This window comes from Grammomys surdaster, unplaced genomic scaffold (assembly GCF_004785775.1).
Source record: "Grammomys surdaster isolate TR1022 unplaced genomic scaffold, NIH_TR_1.0 215, whole genome shotgun sequence".
NCBI classification, from domain to species: Eukaryota; Metazoa; Chordata; class Mammalia; order Rodentia; family Muridae; genus Grammomys; species Grammomys surdaster.
In genome coordinates, this window is record NW_021604660.1 from 116,871 (window position 1) to 138,703 (window position 21,833).

Here is a 21,833-nt window from a genome sequence, read left to right on the forward strand (position 1 = left end):
GGGGCAATCTACAGTGGACTCTTTCTGATCCAACACGTGGTGGCTTACAGAGAGGTTGCAGGGCCCTTGGTTCTGGCTTTTATTATTTGGCTCTTTGCATTCTCTGACAACAGGCTCCCTGTAGCATTGGACATAACTGCAAAGTCCATCATGAAATGTGAATAAACTGTGTAAATCATGTTATTGCTTTTATACTGCTAGGTAAAGGAGAATGTGTCAGCTCTACAGACAGAAGCATGCTCACAATATGTTTTTGAAATGTAAAAGTAATATTTGTATTGTAGGAACAAAAAGGAAAAAATAATGACCCATCACGATTCGTACAAAGGAAAAAAAAAGATCTATTTGGGAACTGAAGACAGAACAAAGCCATATCAAGCAGTTTTTAGTTCCTTCAATACATTTTAATGTGTTAAAAAGTGAACATATATTTCTTTTATAGTATGGAAAGACTGAAGGAAGACAAACTATGAGTCAACAGACAATTAGCACAGAAGCGTCCTAACAATACTATTTTGAGTATATACAGAGAAAATCATGAAGTGGATATTCCTTCCTTCCCTAAATAGCCATTTAATTTCTCTGTTTTTCTAGGCAGTAGTGCTTTTTATATTTTAAGGAATGGTATACGTAGAAAGACAACTGTTCTTCTTCAATGCTTTGTGAGATTTAAAGAGCATAGTTCATAGGAAGATGAGGTAATACAACCAAGGGAAATAAATCCAAGATAAGCTTCTAGGCATTTTAAATTCTGAAAGCTTAAAAAACTCATTATATGAATGTTTGCTAACTAAGGTGGCTGACTCACCAGCAAAGCTTCCTCTTTGTCATTTTCAGAATTAACAGAGGATTCTAGCTGAGTTCTGCTTTGTCAACTGTGCTGCTTACAAGAGCTGGAACCATCTGAACATTAGAAGATTCTACCGAAGCCATGTATTCCCAATGAGGTAATGCCATTTGTATTGCCCTGGACATACTTGATCTTACTTGAAAATATAGCTTTTAACAGAAGACCATAACACAGTCATGTATGCATGCACTCCAGATGCTCTGCAGTCTCCAAAATATGGAGGGTAAGGTATAAACACAAACGAAGAAAGTAAGATGTTCAAGCTAAACAGAGTACTAGATTTATACAAGCATACATATATACGTACATACATGCAAACATGCATACTGTATGCATATATACACATAACCGTGTGTACATGGATAATACTAAAATCCCAGTAGACTTAGAATATGGTGTATTTCTTTGTTGAAAGCGTAGCTACAAACAGATCTTACTGTTTCTCTACCTATAGACTATATAGCACACCCTCTTTCTCACACCAGCCTTTCTGAGGATGTCTTTACTTGAAGCAGGCTGACAGTTTCCTTCTTTTCCCATTTCTTTTTTTTTTTTTTTTAATTTTTTTATTGGATGTTTTATTTACATTTCATATGTTGTCCCCCTACCCCATCCCCCACCCACCCAGGAACCCCCAATCCCCTCACACCTCCTCCTTCTTCTTTGTGGATGTAACCTCTATCTACCCCCCCCCACTCCCACCTCCCCACCCTCAAAACTCCCACCCCCTGGGGCGTCCAGCCTTCATGAGGTCAAGGATCTCATCTTCCACCTGTGCCCAGCAGGGCCCTCCACTCTTATATATTCAGCTAAGGCCCTGGATCCCTCCATAAGTGCTCCCAGGCTGGTGGTTTAGACCCTGGGAGCTGTGGTTGGTTGGTATTGTTGCTCTCCTCATGGGGCCACAAATCCTTTCAGCTCCTTCAGTCTTCACTCTAACTCCTCCATTGAGAACCCCATGATCACTTCAATGGCTAGTTGTGAGCATCTGCCTCTGAATATGTCAGACTCTTGAAGACCTCTGAGGAGACATCCATATCAGGCTCTTATCAGCATGCACTTCCTGACTTCCACATCAGCATCTACCTTTGGTGACTGCACATGGGATGGATACTCAGGTGGAAAGGTCTTCAGACGGCCCCTCCTTCAGTTTTTGTCCCTCGCTTTGTCTCCATATTTGCTCCCTTGAGTATTTTGTTGCTCCTTCTAAGAAGGACCGAATCACCCCCACTTGGTCTTCCTTCTTTATGGACTTCATGTGGCCTGTGAGTTGCATCTTGGGCATTTTAAGGTTCTGGGCTAATATCCAATAATCAGTGAGTGAATACCATGTGTGTTCTTTTGTGATTGGCTTACCTCACTCAGTATGATAATTTCTAGTTCCATCCATTTACCTAGGAACCTCTCAAATTCATTGTTTTTAATAGCTGAGTAATACTCCATTGTGTAAATATACCACATTTTTTTAATCCATTCCTCAGTTGAAGGACATCTGGGTTCTTTCCAGCTCCTGGCTATTATAAATAAGGCTGCTATGAACATAGTTGAGCATATGTCCTTATTATATGTTCGAGCACCTTCTGGGTATATGCCTAGGAGTGGTATAGCTGGATCCTCGGGTAATGCTATGTCCAATTTTCTGAGGAACCGCCACACTGATTTCCAAAGTGGTTGCACCATCTTGCAGTCCCACCAACAATGGAGGAGTGTTCCTCTTTCTCCACACCCTCGCCAGCATCTACTATCACCTGAGTTTTTAATCTTAGCCATTCTGACTGGTGTGAGATGGAATCTCAGGGTTGTTTTGTCACCTCACTTCCCACAGTGAAATCACTACTTATTCTGTGCATAACACTTCAAATAAATCTTTTACCTGCTAACTTCGTTCTTAGAGGGGCTGTATGAGTCAGACTGTCTGAGGAAAGCAACACTTAGAATAACAACAACAGCAAAAAGGAATTCTAAAAAGTATGTTTGAGGAAGTGATTGTTTTTCTTGGCCAAAAGCTGGTCTCAACTGACACTTAGGGACTAAGGACTTAGCTCATTGATAGAACAAAGGCTTAGCAAGTGTGAAGCTTCAACAATAAACACTTTCCATGGGAAAGAAGAAGGAAAGGAAAGAAAGATGAGAGGAAAAGGGAGGCAAGGGTTTATCTGTCTCTCTCCAGTTCTCAATATCTTTATACTTGATGCTAGTTTTCTCCAGTTCTCTGTTGGTAAAGATACTTTTTTTGTGTGTGATTTTCTGTTTTGTATACACAGACCTCCTCTAAACATGGTGAAAGACACAGGATAGTTGGTTCTTCGGATACCAACAGATCAGATATTTATCCATGTAATCACATGCAAACCCTGCACCATCCCACAAGCCACAAAGAGGAAGCAAAGTATACTGAGATGAGACACAGTCTGCTCCCTCCCGCCACCTTTCTTAACCTCAAGTCCTAATGTCAAAAAATTAAAAGATGTGAATCCTTTAACACACCAATTCAACCAGTGACAACTCTATTTTAGGCTAAATGGAGAACTTGCATATGTATAATGGAGTATTTGCATATATATAAAATTACATTCTTACTTGAAGATATGCCTCTTTGAAATTCCTTCATTTGTGACATATCTATGTCTCTAGCATAAGACAAAAATAAATGAAATCTTACTTCACAATTTTAATGTTCAGATTTTTGCTTGCAGTAAGAAATTCTCAACAAATATTCATATGCATATTAAAGTTGCTCTAGCACAGAAAAATTTTAAGCAATTAAGCATTTAGTACTCAAATCCAAACAATTTTATTCTCCAGTAATCTTCTAGATGAACTCATACTTAAATCTGAGTATCTTTCCAGTACTGTAATACGTACTGTTTCAAAACAGGACTATTTATGGTGATAACATGAAGTGAAATGGAGTATGCTTAGTACTTCAGTACATGGTACAGGATGCTTAGCTATGTGTATGGTGGTGTAGGGATAAGAAATCGCCTCTGTAAATAATTCTAGAGGCCAGTCTGTTATGATGCCTCCTCAAATCCATTGCAACTTCCCAAAGGAACAGTTGAATCCAAACTTAAGTCAACATAAAGCCAACTTGTCAAACACTTTCCAAGTCCAGAAAGCATTCTTTCTTTCATTTGCTATCATGCTTCCTCCTGTCCCAATCCTTAGCAGGAGAGAGCAGCCACTGATAGAAGAAAATAACACCTCTAGTGCACTAAAAGTTCTCCTAAAAGACAAGCATGCTTTCCTTAGATACATGATCTTTCCCTACCTACCCCCCAGTGCTGTAGAGATTGAAACTAGAGCTTCATTTGTGTGTGTGTGTGTGTGTGTGTGTGTGTGTGTGTTTATGTGTGTGTATGTGTGTGTGTGTGTTTATGTGTTTATCGTTTTTATGTGTCTCTGTGTGTTGTATGTGCTGGGCAACATCTAGAACACAGACAGTTTTACTTCTCCTTTAGATGAGTGCCATTTTTTCTAGCCATCAACCACAGCATCCTCCTGTTTTACAATTTCTATTACTTTAGCAATCCTTTCTTCCCCTTCTAAGAGATCCAAATTGGAAAAAAAACAAAACAAAACAACAACGACGACAACAACAACAACAACAAACATGGCAAGGATTAGAAGGAACCATTCTCATGAAAGAAAGCAGACAGAAAGGAAGAAGAGTTCAAAATTGAAGGAGCACCACACCAGTTACTGCTCAGTTAGGGAGCCAGAGAGGGGATACGAATTCCCAGTTTTGACTGGTGACTCAGGAGAACCACATGCTAAGCAGCTCAGCTCCACTAGGGGAGCAGAGGAGGACAAGGTTCATTCCAACACCAGAAGCGGGCGTGGCTCCACAGGGAGCAAGCTAATGGAGGCCCTAGACTGACCTGAGATCTGCCCCAACTCACCCTTTTCCTCTTCTAATTGCTTCTTGACACAAAATATCCTAATATTTCTAAACAGGAACAAAGACACCCAAACCTCACACTTTACACTTGTGGGGAAAATAATACAATTTTAGACTTCTTAGAACTGACTTGCACTCACCTCAGGTGGGTTGGCTTCTCTGCTAATGACATAGCTTTAGTGTCAAATGGCAGTTGATGACATCAGTAGAGAGGAGAGAAGGAGAAGTTAATATAACCATCATGGTCACACTAGAAAAGTTTTTGTGTTCCTCTGATTCATATAAAACCTGGGGGAAGAAGGGGAAACCTGCCTAGCAAATTCACTAAACAAATGTGAATTACAAGCTGATACCTATACCAACTGTGAGCCAGCCAGAAGTAAAATTTACTTTCATCTTTCTAAAGAACAAGATAAAAAACAAGACTGTAAGTAAAGATTTCAACCAGAAAGTGGATTTTGTTACACTATCACATTTAAATAGCTCTGCATAAAGGCCAAAAGCTAGGAAAATACAGGGGTGTGTGTGTGTGTGTGTAACAAACATTAGCTACCATTTGCAGAGTCATAATTAATGCAAAACTCTTACAGCATCAATGTTTATCCTCAGCCAGGCATTGAGTATCTCTATGCTCTGACACAAGCCTTCTCTGAAAGGGATGCATTAATATTAAACTGGACAAACTGACTGACCTAAAGTCAATAGCATAACCCATGTAATAGTCTGACCTTAAGACTTAAATCACAGGACGGCTTAACAGAACATTGATGTACATGACAATACTCTATCATAGCCTTGATAATACGTTTCATCTGTGTAGTTACTAGCCAGGAACATTTAGAGACATTGGCTGCTTGAGTCCAAGAGAGTTAAATGGGTTATATCAATCTACTCTGATATTAATAGTAGGAATTTAGTCAGCAGAGAACTTAAAAGTTTTGCTGAAAGTCAAAAAACTGGAAGAATAAGCTTGAGTCAGCTGTGGGGATGTTCCTTTTTAGATAATGGGACTTTCAATTTCTGTATGTGGACTATATACATGAAAGGACAACATCGGAGGCAGGTATGACTTAATGTGGGTCACTACTGGGTAATGGAGTCCTTAAGAACTCATGTCAATGCTCAAGTGTGAAATGAAGTCCTCATTTGAAATGGTTTTCTGTGTGATACTTCAAAACATACATAATATATATTGAATGTATATATTCACATGTATATAATATATAAAATATATACTATAATGGATACTACATTTGTATGTTTATACTATATATTGTATATAATATTTATATAATTTTTATGTATAATGAACTGTCATACTTATATGTCAACTTATTTATATATTGTGTATAATATATAATGTACATATATTATTAACATATATGTATATTATACAAATATATTCATACATAAATATGTATATTTATATATTACATGCATTTATATACTTAATATGTACATTAACTTTTAGTAATGAATTTTATTTTATCCATTTAATGAAAAATTTCTCAGAATGTATCTTATTCCCTCTGTAAATGAATATAATTTTCATCTTTCTCCTTGGCTGCAGAGAAAAGACAAAAAATTATCGCACTCTCTTGGGCTCTGGTTTGTTTTCTCACTATAAGAGAAGATAGCATTTTAATGCCTGATCAAGTGAAAACAATTAGAAAAATCACAGTAGCAAAATTTTAAGTGTTTCTAGGGCTTTTTTAGGTCATATATTAAAATCAAAGCAAAACAACAATAATATAAACTCAATCAAATAGCAAATGGCAAGAAAAATTGTGTCTTTAAAATATTTTTTCTCGCCGGGCAATGGTGGCACACACCTTTAATCCCAGCACTTGGGAGGCAGAGGCAGGTAGATTTCTGAGTTCGAGGCCAGCCTGGTCTACAGAGTGAATTCCAGGACAGCCAGGGCTACACAGAGAAACCCTGTCTCGAAAAAACCAAAAAAAAATTTTTTTTCCTCAAATTATTTGTATATTAACCTATAATCATGCTAAGTAGATGAAAATATATTCAAATGGATTCATTGGACTGCACAAAATCCTTTGCAAAGTGAAAATGTCACAATATTTTTATTATATAAATACAATGAGTTCATAAAAATGATATCCAGAATATGCTTTTATAAGCAAGTGAAAAAATGATTCTGAAACTTGTACAAATCTCTTATTTTTAAAAGTGTGAGGAGACAACCTGGTAAGAGACCTAGATTGAAACAAGGACAGCAGTCTAGTGTGGGTAGAGTTACTGTGACTTCTTGTCTTCTCTTCCAGGTCATTGTTTTACAAACTTTCTGTAATGATGATTTTTTTAAAGGATACTTTTTTTCTTAGTTTTTGAAATTACCATATAATTCCATTCTCCCTCCCTTCCCTTTCCTACTTCCAACCTCTCACAAACACCCCCTTCCGCTCTCTCACATTCATGGCCTCTTTGTAATTGTCCTTACATAGATCCATATGAATATTTATAATAGGGACACTGACAAAATCATGTTGAACATGCACAGTTTTTAAGCTCTTCAGTGAAAATTCCCTTATGTGATCCTGTGTTGTAGGGTTGCTATTACTAAGTCTAATTTAAAGAAAAGGAAACCGAGGCGTCTTGATTTGAGTTAGCTTGAGCCTAGAAAGACCATGATCCATCCATCCTCACTAATTCTTCAGTTGCACCTCCCAGGAACAGTTACAGAGGGCTGCCTGTCTCCTTTCACCTTTGTCTTACTGAGCATATGCAGGGTGCTTTGCTCAGGGCCAGATTCTGAGGAAATAGTGATAACAAGACTAAAACTAAAATACTGAGTAGCGACACCATGTAAAGGGTAAGCCCCTACTAAGGAAGAAAAAGCCTAGCTAACATAGATTGTTACTGAGTTGGGGCATATTCATTACTGGAATGCTTATTACAAAGAAACAAATGTCATTAAAATGCACAAGTAGATCTTTTCCTGTGGGCACTGGGGAACCATGAAAGTCTCCCAGTTACATAGGAAAGATGAGTATGAGAAGTATTATCTGGAAATAGCGTCGTCCAGTGTCAAGAAGAGCCATTAGAAAGCAACTAGAAAAAAGTTTTATCAGTAAACCTACCATAACACATACCATTTACAAATGCAATGACCAAGGATAGATTCATATTAAAACTAAGACAAAAACAAAGACCTTAAACTATCAGACCAGATGATTTATTAGAAATAGAATGTAAACAATAAATACTTCATGTAAAAATTCACTAAGTATGCTACAGATAGTATCAAATATAGTTTTCATCCAGTAGACTCTGCATTATGGATATTTTCATTAAGTTGAATGTTACCTGGCCTTTTTTCCTTGCAGCTTAAAATATTTTGTCTTAGTTCTGTAGATTTTGTGTTTTGATAAGGCTGTCCACTCTCTCCCTATCTATTCAACATACTACTTGAAGTCCTAGCTAGAGCAATAAGACAACTAAAGGAGATCAAGAGGATTCAAATTGGGAAGGAAGAAGTCAAAGTATCACTATTTGCAAATGATATATGAGCAACCCCCAAAACTCTACCAGATAACTCCTATGTTGGGAGCTGACACCTAGCCAAAAGAGGCTATCATCTTTTCAGCCATCTCGAGCCATATACCCTGACAAGAGACTTGTTTTCAACAGCCCGAAACAGCTGAGCACACACTGATAAACATCTTGTTTTTCTCACATATCTTGTTTTGCTGTTTAGTGCTGCCAGCAGCTAGGTGCACACGTGGTCTCCACATTGCTGCAAGGCACACGTGGTCTCCTCACTGCCAGCTAGGTGCACATGATATCCACGCTGTAAGGCACATGACGTAGTGCCTTCAGCTGTGCTTGTCCATGAGGGCAAGGCACGTGGTAAAGGGTATAAATACCCAGGATTTCCTTTCAATAAACGAGACTCGAAGAGACTTGGTCAGACTCCCTGTCTTGTCTCCATTCTTCAAGTCTCCGTCCCCACTCTCTCTCTCTTGCTAGGCCCTGACCCACAGACAGGAGCAGCAGAACGGGCCATTACAAAGTGACCCCCAAACATGAGGCAGCTTGGGCAGTTACACTCCTACAGCTAAAAAACACTTTCAGCAAAGTGGCTAGATAGAAAATTAACTAAAAAGAAATCAGTAGCCCTCCTTTATACAAATGAAAAACAGACCAAGAAAAAAGTAGGGAAATAACATCATTTACAATAGTCACAAATACTATAAAAGACCTTGGTGTAACTCTAACCAAACAAGTGAAAGACCTATATGACAAGAACTCCAAATCACTGAAGAAAGAAATTAAGGTCTTAGGCAAGAACAAAGAAGTAGGCTTCAGACATGAAAATGACCTTGGGCTAGGACAGAGAGGTAGGCTCAGATAGATATTTTGGTCATCCTGATAAGCCCTTGGAAACAGTGATCATGAGAGTGATCATGGAACTTTGTTTATTGTCTTGATTGTTCTTTGACTATCTGTGTTTATTGTCTTGCTTGTTCCTTGACTATTTGCATCTATTGTACTGCTTGTTCCTCAATCTAGAACTGACCTGAATGATAGCATGTAATTAAAATGGTATAAAAGCAAAAAGGAGAAAGAGGGATGGAATAGGGGGTTTCTGGTGGTGGGTGGGTCAGGGGAATGGGGAAAGGAGATAACACCTGAAATGTAAATAAATAAAATTATCCAATAAAAAGGGAAGATATCAGAAGATGGAAAGCCCTCACATGCTCCAGTAGTGTTAAAATAGTGAAAATGGCCATCTTAGCAAAAAGCAATCTACAGATTCAATGCAATTTCCATCAAAATTCCAATACAATTCTTTACAGACCTTAAAAGAGCAATTCTCAATTTCATAGGGAAAAGAAAAACCAAACTCAAACCAAACCAACCAAACCAAAAAAAAAAAAAGAAACCCAAAAAAGACAAAAACAAACAAACAAACAAAATAGGATAACTAAAACAATTATGAACAATAAAAGAATGGAAGTATGATCATCCCTGACCTCAAGCTGTGCTACAGAACAATAGTAGTAAAAACAACAGTGAGGATATGGAACCTGAAAAGGCCACCTCCAGTACGTAGGCAGGAATCTCATTGGAGCAATAGGGACACAAACTTTCCACCCAAAATGTATTCTGACTACAAGAAATGCAGGGCAGGGGATAGAGCAGAGATTGAGGGAATGGCCAACCAATGACTAGCCCAACTTGACACAGACCCCATGGTCAAGCACCTATCCTTGACACTATCTATTAATTACACTCTGTTATGCTCGCAGACAAGTGTCTAGCATGACTGTCCTCTGAGAGGCTCCACCCAGCAGCTGACTAAAACAAATGCAGGGAACTACAGCCAAACACTGGACAGAGCTCAGAAAGACCTGTGGAAGAGTTGGGGGAAGAACTGAGGTCCCTGAAGGGGATAGGAACACCACAGGAAAACCAACAGAGTCAACTAACCTGGATTTTTAGGGGCTCTCAGAGACTGAACCACCAACCAAAGAGCATACACAGGCTGGACCTAGGCTCCCTGCACATGTAGCAGATGTGTATCTTGACCTTCATGTGGGTTCCCCAACAACTGGAGCAAGGGTTATCCCTAAAGCTGTCGCCTGTCTGTGGAATATGCTTCCTTAACTGAGCTGTCTTGTTCGGCCTCAGTGGGAAAGGATGCTCCTAGCCCTGCAAAGATGTGATCTTGCCAGGATAGGGGGATATCCAGGAGGGCCTCTATCCTATTAGAGAAGAGGGTGAGGGGGGAGTGGGGGAGGGGTGACCAGAGGGGGAGCAGCAATCTGGATGTAAAGTGAATAGATAGATAGATAGATAGATAGATAGATAGATAGATAGATAGATAAATAGATAGATAGATAGATAGAAAAATAAGTAAATAAATAAATAAATAAATAAATAAATAAATAAATAAGACAAGTTGAATGAACTGCAATATATATACCTCCACCTTATTCAATAATTCAAAGCTTGTGGTTATTCTTACAATCACACACATATAGCTCAACTACATAAAAATTAATACCACTTATTTTGGCATTATAATCTAAAGGCACACTATGTGTATCTATTTATGTGCAGACCATTTATATCTATAAAATCATAGTGCTTTCACAAAATTCTTCATTATATGTTGTATCTTTTAAATAGCTGATCTGAAATAGCTTATCTTTTCCATTATAACATAAACTTTAAAAATTCATGGAAACTACTGAACTTTGTACATAAGTAAATAAATGAATAAGTACTTTCACAACTAAAAAAAAATCATAAAGATGTTTTATAATAAAGTGTATTTTTTCCTGAAGAAAAAAAATATTTTTGTACAGGGTGTGGTGATATAAGCCTTTAGTCCCAGCACACAGGAAGCAGAGGCAGGCAGATCTCTGTGAGTTTGAGGCCAGCTTGGTCTATAAAACAAGTCCAGGACAGCCAGGGCTTGTTACACAGAGAAACCCTGTCTTGAACACCCTCCTGCAAAGTCGATTTTTACTTTCATTCTGACAGGAATGACTCTTGAACTTGAATAAGCAAGCGTCTCACATTATCTCACCTCATTCCACATTGGCAGGTAAGGAATTTGACAATTCCGATGATTAATTTTACATGGCAGCTTGACTAGGCCATGCTCTGATTGTGGTAAACATTAGCCTGGATGTGATTAGGAGAATGCTTGTAAATGAGACTGACATCTAACATAGTGGCCTGAGTAAAGCATATTATCCTTCCCACTAAAAATGGGGGAAGGGAGAACTCGATTCTCTGCCTGTCTTTGATTTATAACCTGTTTTCCTCTGCCATTGAAATCAGACTTGGATTGAAGCAAGGCATTCATCCTGGTCCTTAGACTCGAAATGAGACTATGATAGACAAGTTAATTCAAGAGTTGAGGAGAGAGACAGAGACAGAGAAGGAAAAAAGGACTCATTTAGCACTCACCTTGATCCTGGTAATCGTTCATTCTCCTGGGCTTAGGAACAGTTATCTTACTTATTTACCAACATAGCTATCATTTAAAAGAGAGTTTCGGAAATATTTGATCCTAACGTTAAAATGTCCTGGGTTTTCATGGTTGTTGTGTTTTGGGGTTTGCTTATTTGGGTTATGAAGTCATCTGATACTTCTAGAAAAGTTAGTTCTGGCTTTAAATTTTAAATCTTTCACATCCAAGTAATAGTAACGTTTCCTTTACATTTAGTCACAAATCTTCACATATACAGATGTTCAAATATGTAAATGAATCATTCTTTAACAGTACTTATTTTAAATCTCAGGTCTTCATTTTCCCTTCATAATTTTGAGAGTCTTTAACTCAAAATACTATTCATATTCTGATTAAAATTTATTCTTTCTGCACAATTTGGGATAATTTAAGACCATCTACAGGAGCCATTCCTTAATGTGGCTTATAAGCATTAAAATTAAGGTATGCTGCCCCGACCTCTGATAAAATGGTAAGGGCCTTGATTTACTTAATGCCATGTTTCTCTCTACTCTGCCTCCACAGTAAAACCCTAGTCAAACCATTCTTCATGTGGGGAGCAGTCACTGTTCCTGTTTACCCTGGGGTATCAGAATATAGCTCCTAGTAAGCACAAGGCAACACATGGACATACATGTCCTCTTTGGGAACTCATGGACAGCATATTCTCATTGCTGTTCACAGTTCCTGATCATTTACTCTACCTTCTCCAAGTCTCTTCGTGGTCTGCAGTGTTCTTGACCTTGTGCTATGAGCATGTGTGACCACAATCTTTTGTAGATCTCATATATCCAGTTTTAGATGTGTTCAGCCAGTGTCAAGTCTCCAGAGAGGGATTCTCTGCCTCACCAATAGGAGCGTTAGGAAGGAATGTACATTACCAATGTCAGGAACTACATAGCTTTCCAAACAGTTACAGGTAAAGAATATCTTGTCAGAATAAATTTACTGCTATTGGTTAATTGGTTCTGAGATATGGCAAAACCTGAAACAGAGCCTCTCATGGCTGGAGACTGAGTGGTAGACTGTATGACAGTATGTTGTCTCTGTCAACCAGTCCAGTACTGTCTCTTTCCACACGATGAAGCCCTTGTCTCCAAGATGAATATTGTTAACCATACCCTGATATCACATGATAGCAGGTTGAGTTTCTTTCACAGGTAGTTCCCTGAGGTTGCTTCTTCTAAGGGCATTCCTTGACCAAGCAGAACTTCAGCCCTGCTTACTAAGCAGGCTAGAGCTCACTGTGTCTATCCTGGTGACTGTCATGGGTTAATTGAGGGTACAATACAGATATTGTTTGTAGTTGTACATACAAGGGACAGGCCAAGGGACAACCCTCTTTGTAAGGTCTGTGGAAAGGAAGGAAAGCACCGTCCTGCAGAGACTTAAGGCATTCCAGTTGTTGTTCATGCAGGGTAGTGACCTTGCTGGGCTCCCGGGCTGCTGCCTCCCATGCTGCTGTCGTTTGGTTTCTTTTGACCCCCAGGGGCATCAGGGTGCACATCCATGGTGGCCCGTGGCCCAGGTGCTGATGAAAACAAAAAGGGGATAGGGAGAGGAAGGAGCATTTGGCACTCAACCAATCTTGGGATGCAAAACCCACTGCCAACGTGCCCTGGGTTCAGCACAGTTGCCCAAAAACACATCAAAAATCTAATTTTGCAGTCACAAACCCAAGACCACATGCAAACCATAGAAAGATAACTTTGCTGGATGTGGGCGTGGATCCCAGAGTGATGAATTAGGATTCCTAGGAGGAAGAGGTAACCACTTAGAATGCAGGCCAACAAGTTCCTGGACATTTTCCCATAACTGCACTAAAAGCCTGTGCAATAGTTATGTAGAGACAGAAGCTGAAGTATGAAATATTACTTGGATAGAAATCCAATATATTCCCAGAGTTAGTTTTCCATTAAAACTTGGTAAAAAGAGAACGTAGGAGGGTTTACCCATATAATAGAGAGTGTGGGGTTGTTCTGGAAGGTGGACTTAATCAAGTTAGAGTTGCAGATCAAGCATCCTTTCCTTATGACACATTATTGACTGAGCTTCTGTTGAGACAAAACCCATAATCTTCGGGGTTGGAGGATAACACTCATAGCATCCTACAGGTCACACCTTGGCAACCTTGTGGCACCTGTTGTAGACATTAATCCAAACCCAATGTCTTTATACATGCAAGTCAACTATTACCATGTGGTAGACCTGCAAACTTGATGATACTGATTTCAGGAAGAAATGTATAAATATGATAAAGGTGAAGGGGACCCTCCCCTACCACCCCTGCCAAATATATCCTTGTCCTCACAATCACCACCAAAAAAACTGAAAAAGAGAAAGGCTGAAAACCAAAATACAGAGAGAGGAAAACAGCAAAACAAACTGAAACAAACCTGCACGAGTTAACCTAACTGGAAATCCGAAACTGAACTGAAAGTATTGGAGGTCAAAGGTAAAAGGGCTCTGATCTACTTTTGTGTCTCTCCAATATAAGTTAATAATTTACAATGATGTCTGCTGAAATGTACCAACTGGCAAATTACATCTCGGCATTTTGACAAATTCTCTCCCCAGGAGGGGTGGTCTACTCCTTGCTCTATCATTTGCTAGATAACATGATATTTCTGTTTTCTCCATCAACATTCATCCATTTCTCAATGTTCTTTGCGATATGACAAATTTCTTTGGATGAACTAAGTAAGTATAGTAGTAATAGTTCTGTTACACATAATGGATCTTTATGGATAGTTGTTTCATTTTTCCTTCTGGGAAAACAACTCTAACAAAGACTAAAGCCAAGGGGCTGTTCACTGGGCACACTGCCAGAATTCACCTTAGCACTGGATACTCTAGTCATTGGTCCCATCTGAACACGTTTGCAAACTTGTTGACCATTAGCAAGATTTTCTCTTTTAGGTGAAGAACACTGGGACTCTCGTGCTTTACAGAATTTGGAGGGAATTCAACCTCCCATAAAGACCTAGAGATGCTTAGGCCTGGAAGATGGCCTAATGAGCTTTCCAAAGAATTCCTAGTTTAAAGACAAATTGAAAAATGATACCCCAAATCCCTGCCATGGGCCCTTCTCATCACAGGCATAATCAAGCATCTAGAGATAATGAGTTCTACAACAGCGTCACACAGGTCCCTAAGTTGTCATTATTAGCTGAGCTGGACAAGAGGATTCATATTAAAGTTCATGTTTTTAATTGCCAGCTCAAAATATTTTGTCTTTTCTTTGTCAGGTGGATGCTTCACCTCCAATTCACAATGCTTTTGCTTGTTCCTAAAGGTCTTGGTTATCGTCTAGTTACAAATGGTTGTCTATAATCCCATAACTCAGGAGGCAGATGCAGGAGGATTACCACAAGTTTGAATCCTGCCTGGTCCATACAGCAAGTTCCAGGCCATCCAGGATAACATAGTGAGACCTTATCTCAAAACAGAATGAAACAAATAAAACCAAGCAAGCAAACAAGCAAACAAAAACAACAAAATTAGTTAATTAATTAATTAAACAAAAAAATGTGATAAAGCCAAAATCTAAGGATGAACATCTGATACAAAACCTTGCAAATGGCCCAGCCATAGCTCCCTCACTATTCTTGCTATAGATAAAATTTCTGAGCCAAACACATGTCCTTATCAAAGGGACAAAAAAAACCCAGCTTTTGAAAAACCCTGTCTTAGCAGTTTTCCATTCTCTCCCTGACTGCATAATTGATCAAGCAAACCAATTACAGCCTTTCATCTACAGTCACGCCTGCATATCTTTATACATAAAATCTTCATCGAATAACTCTGGTTATTCTCTAGATTCCCAGGTATGGTTACTGTATGGCCCAATACAGGTTCTCCCATCCCCATCCCCATTCTCATCCTGCCACTATATGTAACTGATGAATTACCCTCAAACTTATATCTTCATAATATAAGTTTTTGACATTTGGCTTTTTCTACCAATGGTGTGAGTAAATTAAGATACCCCAGAATACCAAAACCACTTTTCTCTTTAGAAAAAGAATCTGAAGGATAGAAAGGGAAAGGGCATTGGGCTCACATATGTCCTGTGTCCACACCAACCAACAGTGGGGTACAACTAACTCTATTCTGCACACTGCAATCTACAGTTGTTGTTTTAACCATCTCAATCTTAACATTGAGTTGAAATATATGTAGCTATGTCCTCTGCTCCAGCCTACAATATTTGGAGCCTAATGTTTACTTTAATAACTCTTATTGGTGCTTGAAATGCATTGAATCATTTTGATGTCTCAATCATATTCCCCTGAGAGCCTGGAAAGTCTGAGGTGAGCTTTAAGCTCATCTGCCTAGGTGTTTCTGTTCCCCATGACTTCTCTGCTTTCTGAGGGCCATAATAGCTATGGAACGTCTCTATCATGGTCAGATTTTCCCTGAGAACTAAGCTGTAACTCTCTCTTTTGGATTTGCTAACCCCACTGAAATTTCCATTGCTATTTCTCTGCTGCTCGACTAAGAGGGCTGGAAATCTGGAGACCTCAGCAAATACTCCACAGCCAAGTTCTCCTCCTCATAGCTCGAGTTCTCCCACTAGCTAGTAAATGATTCATCTCCCTTTCCAGAAACATAAAACCTAACTCATGACATTGTTTGCCTTTTCCTCCTCTAAGGTGTGTTCTCAGTTCTCCAGTTTCATCTCAGAAAGTTACAGCCAGCCTGTTGTCAGAAATAACCTTGGCTCTCAAGAATGTGACTCTCAACAACAAAAAAAAAAGAATATGATTGTTTCCACTAAACCAATGATAGAAACGTAGGTGATTGTGGGTATCATTTTCAGATAATACTGTCCATACAAATCACTAAAGGAGGTTTAACAAGTAAAGAAATCTCAGTTAATAATTAAATTGTTACTAGATATACAAATTTAGCAGCTCTTCTCAACTGAGCCTTTAGCCAGGCAATTGCTTTACATACATTTATAAACTGTATATTGCTTTATTGCATTATTTCATGTAATCCTTGCCACAAATATCAGCATGTGCACATGAGAGAGAGAAATCGAGAAAACTCATAGTCATGAAATGACTAAAATTGAGTTTTTCAGACATCAAGAATCCTGCCCAACGTTAGGATTTAAATTTCTTATATGTGATTCCAGAACATGGGTTTTTTACCCACTTCATTAGGTTCTATCCAGTCTCCATTGGCCTTTATAAATTTGGTTAAGGTTAGAATAAAATAGAAGTATCTTAATTTAGAAATAAGCCACCAAAAAGTTACCTACTACAACAATTTGTCACATGCTGAATCTCAACCAAAATTGTCCTTCTATGATCCAGATATTCTCCACAGTACTTCTATTTCTATTTTATTATACTTTATTTTATTTGTGTGTGTGTTTGTAACTGTGTGTGTGTGTGTGTGTGTGTGTGTGTGGTGTCATGGAAGCCAAAAAGAGGATGTTAGAACCCTGGAGCTATGATTATAGATAGTTGCAAACTGCCCCTTGTGGGCAGAAAAGACACACCTGAATTGAATTTAGGTCCTTTGCAAGACCAGAAAGCACTCTTAACCACTAAGCCATCTCTGCAGCCCTGTCTTCGTAATATTTTACCCTCAGAAAACATTGTTAGCCCCTCATCTGATTCAAAACTAATTTTAATTTGCTCTTAAAGCTTGATTTGCTCCTAAAAATGTAAATCACAGGAGTGAGGAAAAATGCATATAATTTTGAATACAATATATATCTTTATGTTACTCTTTAATTATTATACAGTTTATATATGGAAATACAACTTCCATATTCATTAAAATTATTTCATAGAATAAACAGAAAGAGAAATCCTGTTCATACCATAATATATTTATCGTATATGCTCTTCTATAATTCAATCACTGTGTAGTTTCTAGGTGAGTTAATTTTACCTTCCACCTTACTTTCCATTTACAATAGGGAACAGAACTCTTTCACTGAAAACAGTGTGAACTTTTGTTTTTAATTACCTCAAGCTTTCTTCAAACATTATTTTAGAGTTATTCATGATGCTCTTCATCCTTATAGTTTATTAGATATTAAAATTACTTGCATCTTATAAGAAGACTTTTTCTCTTGAAAAAGAAAAAAGATACACGTAATGAAATAAAAGAAACAAACCACCGTTTGATGGATACTCTCACAGTTCCTGACTGCTGGAGACTGAATGCTATTAGCTAATCCTTTGAGTCATTTCTATACACTAAGGCAAACTCACAGGAAACACTGTAAAGTCTTAAGATTTCTCTTTGAAACTTAAGATTTGATGGCTTTCTCCTAGCTACACACACGCCAGCCGAGAGATCCTCTCTGCTCAACAGATGCTTAATGATCAGCCACTGGACTGCATCCGTCTGCCCTAACAGCAGCCTCACCAAATTGTACAGGCTTTAGATACTTTTATAGCTTTACTCACAGCCTCATTTTACCTCCTGATGTCAGGCAGTGTGCATTAACTCCTCTTCGTTCTTTTTCGTCATTCCACCAAGAACTAGATTCTCACCTTTGCACTTGATTAAACGGTGGAGAATAAGTTTGCATCCTACCAGTGCCAGCCCGGAGCCTGACAAACTGAATTTACAGCAAATTAGCTCTTCCTGACATCTTTTTAAAATCTTCCTATGAGAGCCAGGAGCAGGGAATGAATCAAAGTAGACAAAGACAAAACCAAACAAGTCGTATTTGGTGAGGTTTAATCTTATGCCAGAAGAATGAGGGCAGCGCTTGCCAAATTCGTTTGTGCATAAGTCTCAGTGGTGACAGATGTTATCAATATAGAGTTCCGAGTAGTCCCCAGAGCTTTTTATTTACTGTCTGGTATCATATGTATTCTTAATTCTGTAGCCAATTTTGAGGTTAACACGTTTGAGAACAGAATTAGAATAAAGCTTAGCTGACTACATCTTACAATGTCTCCTACACCCTTCTCCAAAATGCATTGATTCATTTACTTTCACATTAAGACAGTATGTCAGTTACTCGTCAGGTTACGATTGGTACTTTTAACAGTGCAGCAATGCACATACTCAGTCTTGGCATTCAATTTCAGGACCGAGTAAATTTTTTTTTTTTACTGTAAATTAAAAATTGAACTAAATTGAAAAATAAATGTTTGGTGCACTTGTTAGATCAGGATATTGATGTCTTCCTCTCCACTCTCCCAGCCTTACTTCTCATAACCAACCATGAAGTCCACTGATAAAGCAATTTACTATATAAAGCAAATCACTAAACAGGATGGAGGGCATCCCTCCCCTGGGAGAGAGATAGATTCCTGGGAAGCAAGAACAAACACTTCCTATGCATTGGCCATGGACATCAGGGGTTCAGTGGAACACTCCAACTGAACTTCATAACCACTGACCTTGTGTTACTCTCATTACTTGAAAAACCTGTCTTTATAGGCAGAAAGGTTTGGGTGAATTTGATATAACAATAAAACATTGGTTGGTATTTTAGCCTTCAGCTTCCATGAGCCAAGAAAGACACTTTAAGTTATTCCACCACTCTGATCACATTCAAATTCTTCACTGATATGCTTTCACATTTGGTAAAGGATAATGAAGAACTTTGGAATAGGAAAAGTCTCCTAATCCATCTGAATTAAAATAAAGAAAATAACAAAAAAAAAACCAAACAAACAAAAAAACCCACCTGAGTCTACAGTATCTTTCCTTTCATGTTGCAACTTAAAGGAGAAAGATTTATTCTAGTTTGTAGTTCAAGAGTACAGACCATCAAGATGGCAAGACAGTGAAGAAGTGTATCACATCCATTTATTAACGGTAAGAAAGCCCAAAATGATGAATGGCTGCACTTGCTCAAGTGCCTTTGTCTTCTTCTACAGCTCAGCATTTCCTGCCAGGGAATGATGCTACCCACAGCAGGGAGTCTTCCCTTCTCAAATAATACAGGTAAGATAATACCCCATAGGCATGCAGACAGGCCTGTATCCCATATTCTGTCAAGCTGACAACTTAACACTAGCCATCACAGGTAACAACCTGCAAATTAGCCTTATTACAGACAACTCTCAGAGGTCTTCCCAAACAAAAGAGGTTTACTGAACACATCACAAAGATTCACAGACTCTGCTCACAGAAGCTCACTGGCACTGAAGGGAGCTTGGCCATCCTGAATCTTTGAGATCTCTTTGGGTCCCTTAATTATGATAGCTTTTTTTTTTAATAGCTGATGTTACCAAGATTTAATTGTTTAATTTAATTGGTTTAGTTTAAAAAACAAAAACAAAAACAAAAAAAACACCTCAGTTTAGCAATTACCCCTATGCTATCTGAATTAGCTTTATTTATTTATTAAGCAAATTGACTTCAAAAATGGAAACACCATTACAGTATAACACAAGGGAAATTTTATATCACTTGGGTATTAAAAACAGTAATCAAGATGGCTGAAAGTCATTTTGTTTTATCAAAGCAACAGGAAATTCTTTTCTGTTTATTTGTTTTGAAGTTCTGAAGAATAATTTTCCTTACAAATGATCAAATATAAGTTAATCTCTTATAAATTCACCTGAAAATATCTATTGGATGTCAACTATAGTCCTGATATCGAGCTGTATCTAGAAGTAATCATAATTAACCACCAGCACAGGCCTAATATGATTTACAACTACAGCAGGTCTCAGGAAAACAGACAGCATGGGACTTCTGCATCAACATTAGACTCATCAGTAGTCTGAGATGAATGAATAAAAGCAGCACTTGCTGAGAGGCTAGAGAAAAATAGTGTTTCATGAATATAGAAAAACATGGCACATTTCATGGCTGTAAGAAGACTATGCAAGGGGCTAGAGAGATGGTTCAGCTGTTAAGAGCACTGTTATTGTTGCAGAAGATCCAATTTTAGTTCCTAACACCCATATGGTGTCTCACGACCACCCTATCCTCTACTTCTAGAGCATCAAATTTCTTCTTTGGACCTCTAAGGAATGCACACGGGACACATACATACAAACATACATACATACATACATACACACGCACACATACATACACATACATACACATACATACATACATACATACACATATATACACATACATACACATATATACAAGGCAAAAACACTCACACATAAAATAAAATTAATTTTAAAACATAAAGAAAGGGCACCAAACTGCACAAGATAAAGGGGCGATTTGGTAGGAACCATGTCACTCAAACATGCTAAAAATTAGGTGTGTGCAGTAACAGAAAGTCATTAAAGGATTTTAAGAAATAGTGAACAATCAAACCTGCATTTCAGAAAAGTCATGATGGCTGCAACAAACGGCACCGATTGGAAAGAGGAAAAATGGATTTAAGAAATGAGCTACAGGGCTGGAAAAAATAGGTTGGCCAGTAAAATTATTGCCACGTAAGCACATGGACCTACGATTCTCAGAACCTATAGAAATGCTGTGTGGGTCTGTATGCCCAGCACTGGAGGGATAGAGATGTGGTATTCTTGGAGTCAACTGACCAGCCAAGGCTACTTGACTAGATGATATTAAAGTTAAAAAAAAAAAAAAGAAAGACCCTGTCTCAAGGTGGAGAGCAATGTAAAATAGACACCCAACACAAACCTCTAGTCTCTACTGGCAAGTACACACACACACACACATGTATTCTTCTTAGCCACATGAACACATTCACATCAACACACACACATACATACATATAAAGAAATGAGTTTTCAGTGACTGAAGAGATAACTTATCAGTTAAAGTACTCATGACTCTGTCTCAGCATGAGAATCTGGGTTGAATTTCCAAAATCCATGTTTAAAAAAAGAGAACAAAAGAAAACAAGGAAGGGAGGGAGGGAGGGAGGGAGGGAGGGAGGGAGGGAGGGAGGGAGGAAGGAAGGAAGGAAGGAAGGAAGGAAGGAAGGAAGGAAGGAAGGAATTCATTCCAGAGTTGGTAAGAGGCAGGTAAACTCTGAGGCTTGCTGGCAAGTTCCAAGATAGTGAAAGACTCTGCCTCAAAATAAAATGTGCAGTTACCAAGTAGCAACACTCAAGGTTGTCCTCTGCCCTCATACCTACACACTTGTAAAATATAAGAGTTTAAAG

General features: G+C 38.4%; 1 protein-coding gene across 1 annotated transcript in view; it reads right to left on the bottom strand.

Moving 5' to 3' along the window:
* The window catches only part of Pkib (cAMP-dependent protein kinase inhibitor beta), a 28,624-nt gene extending 15,374 nt beyond the window's left edge, over nucleotides 1-13,250 (bottom strand). Inside the window, exon 1 of the mRNA XM_028772607.1 lies at nucleotides 13,166-13,250. Within this exon, the coding sequence (XP_028628440.1) occupies nucleotides 13,166-13,250 (85 nt within the window). The remainder of the gene's footprint in view (nucleotides 1-13,165) is intronic.
* Between the last annotated feature and the right edge of the window lie 8,583 nt (nucleotides 13,251-21,833).